At 51.1% G+C, this 9,199-nt stretch overlaps 1 protein-coding gene across 1 annotated transcript; it reads left to right on the top strand.

Annotated features, from left to right (window-relative positions):
- Nucleotides 1–5,965: 5,965 nt before the first annotated feature.
- Nucleotides 5,966–8,542, top strand: LOC144250650 (5-hydroxyisourate hydrolase-like). Its single transcript, XM_077793545.1, has 4 exons — nt 5,966–5,998; nt 6,284–6,506; nt 7,834–7,961; nt 8,489–8,542. Exons 2-4 carry the CDS (start codon nt 6,365–6,367, stop codon nt 8,540–8,542), a joined length of 324 nt encoding a protein of 107 aa, XP_077649671.1. The 5' UTR covers nt 5,966–5,998; nt 6,284–6,364.
- Nucleotides 8,543–9,199: the final 657 nt, after the last annotated feature.

Here is a 9,199-nt window from a genome sequence, read left to right as displayed (position 1 = left end):
GATTATAAATCCACCCAGATGGACATTAAAGAATCAAGGTAGTATAAGTATTGACACAGAGATTCAATATTTCAAAGGGCAAAATGAAAAACGAGTCTAAGATATATGCGAACACGTGCCACATAACAACCTTCCACTGTCATCCACCACAATGCCTTGACATTACTATCATCCCAAATAGAGGAGAAGAGGAACAAAACCTGTGAATACATATCTGGAATTGGAAATTCTGAGGAGCTCACAAACTTGGGTGTGGCACAAGAGATCCCAATGGTAGGAGACAGGGTAAACATTCCACAAACATGGAACTTTGCTGGCCTAATGACTTCTTGACTATCTGCCTCTGACATTTGTGCACTAGAAATATAGCTTTGTGCTTTAGCTTCCTTTGCAGTGAGACCAGGAAAGCTTGGTCTCAGTCTATGTGAACAGGAGGACATGGTTTCCTTTTTCCCAATACGAACAGGAGGCAGCAGAGCTGAATCCTCTCTTTGTAGGTAACTGTGGCCGTTGGGGTATGAGTGTCTCCCTGGGGGGATTGTGAAGCCTTTGGCTCACAGTCCAGTTTTAATGGCATTTCTTGCAGCTTCCCTGGAAATTTGGTGTTTGTTTTTGAAATACATAAAGGTCAACCGGGACACAGTGCTGGAGGGAGCTCTGTCACGTGGGGTGAGTCAGGGTCTGACGGAAAAAAAACACAAACTGGGCTGCTACCCCATATATCTTTCCCACTTGAGCGTAGCAACTTGATTCTGAGCATCGCACCAGATCCTCTCCCCACAACAACATGCCTTTACATTTTAGGGTCTGCTGGCTGCACCTTGTCAGTCACATGTCATTTGGATACCAATGACAGAACCACAGGGGCTCACCACAGATGTTGGTCACACACCTGCACTCCATTGCCCCAGACCCAGTTCCCTGCTGGCTCCTGCTCACTGACATCTCTGTTCTTCACCATGGTCATGAATTCCACTCAGTCAAAAACGGCAATGGCGGGTTCAGTCATGATGAGCAACAGGAGATCTAAAGGTTCTCCAGGGATTTCTGGTCATGGGATTCTCAAAACCTTCACGTTATTGGCCTAGCCATATTTCAAGAATGAAGAAGTTGGCACTGTGGGTTTTGATTCATTCACGAGCCATTAAGGGTTGAGGAATCTCCTTTCAGTAAAAGCTCTGGAGATCGCATGCACGAAAGGCTTTTCAAGGAGTGGCCAAGGTCACGGGAATCCAGGCCCATTGGGGTCTAAAATATAAGGTTCATGTGAGTTTTGGCTCTCAACTACACCTGAAATGGCTTTAACAGCAAAATCATGTGAAATCCTTGCTGAGATTCCCAGTGATGCGGAGAAAGCCACCCTCGGGCTAGATCTCAGTCTCCAAATGCTCCTCTAATGCCTGGCCTTGTAAAATGCCAACACGATTCATAGCAAGAGTTCTCTGAGATCAGTTCCAGAACTGAGTCTCTAATGGCATCACACCAGAGTTCAAGCTGAGGTGGACCCACTCATCTTTTCCAACCACCACACAAAAGACCACTATTCTAACAAAAACACTCCCACATGGCCCTCATCTTCTTCCATACAGACACTCATCATAACATTCTGGCTGGGGGTTTCCATAGGGGGAGCAGTCTAAGATGGTGTGCAACGTAAGCTCTCAGGCCCATCACGTGCCAAATGTCATGGTGGCCTGGACACCCTTCCTGAGAAACAGGACAAAATGGGCCTGTAGTTAATACTGCTCTGCTTCTCAAATTCGAGGCCTCCTGCCTGCCAGGGGTAGACTCTTTATGTGGACTCATGAAAACACCCAAACACCTGTGTGCTAGTTACTGGTGGGCTTGCAACAAGTCATTTGATCCAGAGGATCCCTGTTCTTACTTTATCGGGGTCAGGATCCTGACCAGAGTAAGGCAAGAGACTTCATCCAATATTACAATTCTTTTTCATCCTTTTAGTTTTGGATGGACACATGGGATTTCTCTTTTGAGTTCCCTGGGGTGCTCAGAATGTAATTCACAGCCACACACAGGGCCAAGAGTCTGATTCAGACACAGCTTTTACAAAGCACTTTACCTAAAAGGCACAGATTGGGCCTCTTCATTTCCATTTGAATCTGATTTCTTCAGGATTCCCAAAGGAGTGACCTAAGGCAAACACCTCCCTGACATTCAGGGGAACAGAACAATAGGGGGGAAAGAAGCCTGGAGAAAAACTGTTCTTTCATTGAACACTGTGGCACTGACAGCTCCTAATCATGCAACTTGGGTGGCTATCTATGCAAGCAGGGATTCTCCAGAGAGATCCTTACCAGTCATGCTAATTTTTGACTTTTCTGAGTTGCTTGGCATTCCCATCAGCAGTCCAGTCAATGGCCATGTCACGGAGCTTGAAGGTGGTACCCATCTTGGACAGAAAAACCGGAACCCCTTCAGAGAGTAGCCAAAATTCAGGAAGAATACAGGAACTTAGGTTCTTGGTAGGTGCTGCCCATCTGCAAGGCAAGCAGCATTCAATTCATTAATTGACCATGAGGAGTCCTGCAAAGATTTCCACTAGACAGGACACATTCACGGCTGCATCATTCTCTCTACTCTCTTTAACCACAAACCCAGTGGGATCCACTGACATAGAAAGACTCACTAGTTAACAGTCCATTTCAAACCAACAAACAAAAACAAAAACAAACAAAAAAAAAAACCTTTTTCCTTCATGTTCTCAGAACATGAGACAAAACGCCAAATTGAAACACACACACCCACTAAGACACACAAACCACCCCTGTATTTGGTCTGCATCTATCCACTCTGTCCTCTGACTGGTGAGTGAAAATATGTTCCCCAGCAGTGGCCTGTCCTGTCTCAGCTCTGGTCTCCTTGGCCATCTATGTGTAGTTGTCAGGAGCTAGCAATGTGCCAACACTTCTTTGTCAGGAAAGGCCCCTGTTCAGACCATTCAAGGCATTTGGCTATCCGCACATCACCAGGTGCCAAGAAAGAATGACTCTGGCCTTGGTACAGAAAAACAAGTGAGCCTACTGGGAGTGGAATTGCCTCTGGGTGCCTCGCCTCCTGGATCCCACGTTCAGAGAGTTCCATCACCAAGGAAGTGAGGTGAGGTCACTTCCTTCAGGGAAGCGAATGATGTCACTGCCTTGGCAACCACTTTTTTGTAACAGTTGTTTCCAAGGGTACCATGAGATGGAGGCTGCCCCACCTTCCTGTGACATTTTCACAAGACAGAAAGGTCTATATACCCTAGGAGCCCGGGATCAGCAACCCACCTAGGCCTGATTGTGTCCATCTTCCATGCATTGAGAAGACAGAGGCTGATTCAGCCCACATCCCTTCATCCTGACTGGGTTGTTGGCCATGGAAGAAGACTTTAGACCTCACAGGTCGTACCTAGCTGCCTACATTTGCTCCAGGGATCATTTCTGCATCTACATTTGAGCTTCTCAGCAGCTGGAGGATTCCCTACATAGCTGTATGGCAAGATCAAATCAGGACCTGCTGTTATGTGAAAATAGATTGAGGGAACAGAGTCTGGTTCAGGGTCATATCAGGTTCGATTTGGGTTAGGAGTCATTCTGCTGGATGAATACGGGTATTGGGCACCTGGGATGTTTATGAGAATGTAAGGTGAAATGTAAGTATGAAAATAGAAAACTAGGTTAAGATCTGAAGCACACGAGGGTGTTGGGACCTTGATTTGGATACATAGTTTTGAATTATGTTCTGCAGAGTTGAATCCTCTAAATCCATATACAATTGCATAAGATTGTGTACCTGGGAATACTGAATGTAAGGGAACTTCCAGTGAAATTGTGATAGTAGGCAGGATTCCAGTGTAGGGTAAGGAAGAAGAGTGAGTTTAGGATGTGGGCAAAAGGCCCTTTTTGCAATCGAATGAATTTCTATTAGAGTGTAAATGGGAATGTCAGCACATATGAAGAGTCAGTCACAACAAGGCACTTGGGGAAATAGATATCAATAGGGATGTTAGGAGATCGGGCAAGGTACAAAATGAGTGATAAGATGAGGGATATTTTCAATGGGGGGGGGTGGTTGAATACACTATCCTAGGAAGAAGCAAGTGTATACTCACCATAGGATTGAAATTTGAAAACAATAGGCAACGCAGACGTAGATGATTTTAGTAATGCATGCTCTCATTAAAATTAGGCTTTGGAAGAATCATAAGATAAGTGTGAGTTTTGCATTTTGTGTCCAGGAGATGATGTGATGAAAGAAATACATGGAGCAGGTGACATGTGTATTTCTTCCACCATTTCTGGGAGCATGTTTTGAAACCCTATCATTTAGAGTTTGGGGATAAAAATAGGTGAACCCTGGGTCTACGTATATAGAGATGATGTATGAATAGACCATTCAGTGAATAAAAAATACAACAGGTTACTATTTTAAATCATGGATTGAATGGATATTTTAAAAAGTACGTGACATCTGGTATTCACATACAAACATCCAATCCAAGTAGTTATACATCTAGTGGTAATATTATGGTCACTAATTATACCAAACTGTGAGTTTTGCTTCGAAAATGATGATGGAATTCAAAAGTAATGTGTTATAAAAGAAATCTCATGAAAAAGCAAGTAAAGCAACGTGGAGAAATACATGGGTTCTGATACAGGGAGTGAATGTAAGTGAATCATATGCATATCAATTTGTGCCACCCCTACGCTGACCCCCATGCTGACCCCCACCCTCCCTCTCCCTTACCTAGAGGACACCCAGGCCGACACCCAGGCCGACACCCACAGGAGCCCAGACCCATTGCCTTACCTCAAGGCTGGGACGCTGCCGCCGCCCCGCCGCCATTGCGGCCCATGCAGACCACAGCCTGGTGCCTTACCTCACTGCCCGACACGGCTCCCCTCCACTGCCCCCACGGGGACTCCAGCCCGGCTTACACTGTGGTGGGATAAAGCTGCCGCCACCACTCCCAGGCTGCCCCCCACGCCGACCCCAGCCCCTCCGCCTTACCTGGCAGCCAGAAAATGAAGCTGCCGCCGCCACCGCCCCAGCTGAAGCCCACCAGACAGCATCCCCGCTGCCCTACTTCCTGGCGGGAACGAAGCTGCGGCCGCCGCTACCACAGCCCTAGCTGCCCCCAAAGCGGCAGGAACGGGGCAGCGGCAGGAACGAGGCAGCAGGAACGAGGCGGCGGCAGGAACGCGAGGCCCCTGAAGTCGCCCCCCAACCCCTTGGCTGCCACCCCCACGCCGACCCCCACCCTCCCTCTCCCTTACCTTGCAGCAAGAATGAAGCAGCCGCCGCCACCCAGGCCGACACCCACAGGAGCCCAGAGGCACTGCCTTACCTCGAGGCTGGACCGAAGCTGCTGCTGCTGCTGCCCCTGCTGTCGCCCATGCAGATCCAAGCCTGGTGCCTTACCTCGCCGCCTGAAGGAAGCCAAGACCGCTCCCCTCCACTGCCCCCACGTGGACTCCAGCCTGGCTTACACTGCAGTGGGAAGGAAGCTACCGCCGCCAATCCCCAGCTGCCCCCCACGCAGACCCCAGCCCCTACACCTTACCTCGCGGCCTGAAGCTGTAGCTGCCGCCCACGGGACCCAAGCCCCGCCAACTTACCTCGCTTACCCCACTCCATCCTGCTCCAGCACCCACTGCTCCGCCCCGCCACCAAGCCTGGCCCCGCACCCGCAGCCCCAGCCCCACAAGTCCCTGCCCCGGAGGCGTTCCACGGCCCCCAGGAAGCCCTGAGCCCCTGAAGGCGGCTGGGCAGCTCCTGGGGACAGTGCGGGTGGACCGCGCCAGCTAGGGAGACGCTGGCAGGAGGAGGAACAGCTTGCCCAGGGGTGGCCACACAGGCTGGGTTAACCCGAGGGGCCTGTTGTAGCCACCTCCCACTAGGGCCGAATGGGCATCCCACAGTCCAGAGATAGTGAGCTGCCGCAGCACAGCTTCCCAGCTGCTGCCCTCCAGCTATACACCTGGACTCGCCTGAGGTAAGGGGCAGGCCTTTACCCTCAGGATTTGTTCCCTCATCTGCCTGGGGGGCTAAACTCCGTAGGGACCTGCGAACCACGGATGCAAAAGTGAAGCTGGGTTCCGAGAGAACAAGGCCATCTGTGAGCTGGAACTATGGCTGGGAGAAGGAGACAGTAGGGATCCACAAGGACATGGGTTAGTTTGTTTGCCACCTGGCAAATCGTCCTTCGATTCAGCAATTCCAGTGACTCTTTGCGCTCCGTCTGCCTTCAGGGCAGTGGGGCTGTTCACCCTCCTCTCAGAAGTGCAGATGCAGGGCTGGGGACCCAGTGCACAGGCCCTCAGGAGCTCACCCTGCCCCTCCTGTGATCCAAGGCACTGGCATGGAGCCTGAGAGCAGCCCCCTGACCACACAAGTGCTAGATACTGCGTCAGGGCTCCCAGCCCGTGGCCTGCGCCTCCATTTGTCTCGACTTGAGGACCTCAGCCAGCAGTGGACAGAAGTGAAGAAAAGGTATGAGACAGGCCCTGGGGCTGGGTGGAAATCCAGAGCTCCTGCTCCCCCAGAACCAGCCCTTGCTGAGTCACATCCAGCCAAGGAGTGAAGACACTAGGGGCTGGAAGACAGAGCTGACTGCTGCCCACTGGCACCCACCAGCCCCTCAGCCTTGGAGGCACACAGGTTCCCAGCCTGGACCCTCCCTACTGACTCTGAGCCTCAGTTCCTCACGTGGGAACAGGGCCATCCTAGCAGGTGTGAGTGTCCTGGGACTCAAGTTTGCTGAGGCCTGCTGGGGTGGGAGCACTAGGACTCTCCACCAAGTCCATGGCCTGAGATGGCATAACACTTAATTTCTGCTCCTTTTATTCACCATACCTCCTCTGGACAAGAACCATAATACACTTTTACAGGTGGGAAGACAGAGGCAGGATGAGGTAAAAGGCTTCCAAGCTAGGCCTGTGATCCTCAGCCTGGACTACACACACACTCTGCTGGGTGGGGGCATCGGGGCTTCCAGTCTCAGGTGCTACAAACCCAGTTTGGCAAAGTTGTGGCCCTGGAGCTGGCCTTGTGAGCAGGTTCATCCCCATGACCCTCCGTCTTGAGGAAGGCAGGCATGTCTTGTTGCAGGAGTGGGGAGCCCAGGGAAGGTAGACCCAAAGGTTCAGGGTCTAAGGTGCGGTTGTTGCTTCCCTGCTAAGCTCTTCACAGAAGCTGGGGCGTGAGGGACCCAGGCCCACTGTGAGTGAGCACAGTGCTGCTCCGGCCAGGAGCCACTGCAGGGTTAGAGGGAACCATGCACGCCATACATGCAGTTCCCTTCCTAAATGCTGTGGGACACTTTAGGTCCAGCTGGTATGAAGAATGTGGGGGCATTAGAGGTGATAAGGCAAAACTGCAGGCCTTCAAAACACTCCATGAAGGATCAGCCCACTCAACATGGACCTTCCATCCAGTTGGAAACAGGCCACCACATAGATGTATTGTTATTGACCCAGAAAGCCATGATCAGTAAATTATTTTAAAAACACAGAAAACATCATGAATCATAATCTATGGTGCATTTTTTAAAAACAAAACAAAACTTGTAAACAAACATATAAACATAGAAAAAAATCTAGAAAAATATGTCAAATACAAAGTGGTAGACTATGGAATAATTTTTTCCTTTTTGCTTCTGTGTTAATTTTCTAAATAGGCAGTGTAGCAGTGTCCCTACAATTGCCCCACTACCTGCTCAGCCATGTCTGAGTCAGGCTGTGGAGTGTCTGACCCCCACGGGGGTCAGACCCAGGAGGGCTGAGGGAAGCTGGCTCTGCATCTGATCTCAGCAGCCCATCCTCTCCACAGACCTGGATGCCCACTGCCCTGGGCTCCTGAGGCCAGACCAGATGAAGCCTGGCACCTATAAGCTGTTCTTCGAAACCCAGGGCTACTGGAAGGAGAGGGGGCAGGAGAGCTTCTATCCATACACAGAGGTGAGTGCCATGGGGGATGGAGAGGGTGGAGACCCTGACTCACTGATCTGCAGGCCAGGTCTTCGGCCAGGCCTCAAGGACAGACTGGTCCCACCTCTCTCAGGGAGGTGGCAGGCACCTGAGCTTGCCTGCTTTGAGCTCCCACAAGAAAGGGAACCCTAGGACCTCGGGCGTCATGAGACTCCGTGTTGACATGCCCATCCATGAGCTGTCCCAGTCAGGCTTGGGGGAGGCAGGCTGGGGGTGACTCATCTCCTCTTCATAGACAGGTTTTCATCTGCCCCACTCCAACTCCTGGGCCTTCTCTGACTGCTCTCCCCTCTCTCCTATCATCTGGCCTTTTCCACATCCAGCATGCCCAGAGGATTTCTGCCCATCCTCAGCCCTCAGGGAGGTTGCAGTCCACCACTGGGCTCCAGCTGACCCTGCCCCACCATTTTTGCTGCTTTCCCAGGGAGTCATGGGGTCAGGTAGCTCCCAGGTTATGGTCCCTCACTGTCTTCTGGTGCTTTCTCTGCTTCTTTCAGGTTGTCTTCACCATCACAAAGGAGATCCAGAAGTTCATGTGCCGCTGCTGCTGAGCCCATGTTCCTACACCACCTACAGAGGAAGCTAGAGCCCAGTCTGGCTGGAGGAGCTATTTACCTATCCTTGCTCTGGCTGGGCTGCAGAACTGTGGCCTGAGTGTGCCCCCCAGTTCCTCAGCAAGCATGTCTCAGTGAGGGCCACTGTTCCCTCCTACCCTTGTCAATGGCCTCTATTCTCTACTCCCATGGGCACAGCACCCTGCATCTCCTAGGAACTCTGCATCTTCACCAGGGGCAGGGCCTGCCTGAAGAAGAGTCCTGGTAAACCCTCATCTTTCCCAAGAGACAAGGCCTGGGAGACAGTGCTGGTGGGCCTAACACAGCTACCATGCCAGAGGTCCCTGCTTCCAACTGTAGAAAACATACATTTTTAGAAGGGTTCATATTTCACTGGGTGGTTGTAAAAGCTCAATGAATTGATGTGTGTGAAATGCTTCAGGCCTGGCCTGACTCCGCAAATGCTCAAAAGGGCAGCTGTCCTCACTATGGCTCAGAAATGACTCCAGTGTGGGCAAAGATAGGCTCTAGAGAGAACTGGGGTGTAGACCCTTGAGGTTCACAGCAAATGGCCCTAGCTCTGCACAAATACCAGCATGTGCAGAAAAAGCAGGCAAGAGGATGGGAGGGTCAGGAAACCAGGATCATGTGGGT

Source organism: Urocitellus parryii, chromosome 16 (genome assembly GCF_045843805.1).
Source record: "Urocitellus parryii isolate mUroPar1 chromosome 16, mUroPar1.hap1, whole genome shotgun sequence".
In the NCBI taxonomy this organism is placed as follows: Eukaryota; Metazoa; Chordata; class Mammalia; order Rodentia; family Sciuridae; genus Urocitellus; species Urocitellus parryii.
The sequence above is the reverse complement of the archived record's forward strand: the minus strand, read 5'-3'. Positions and strand labels throughout refer to the sequence as shown.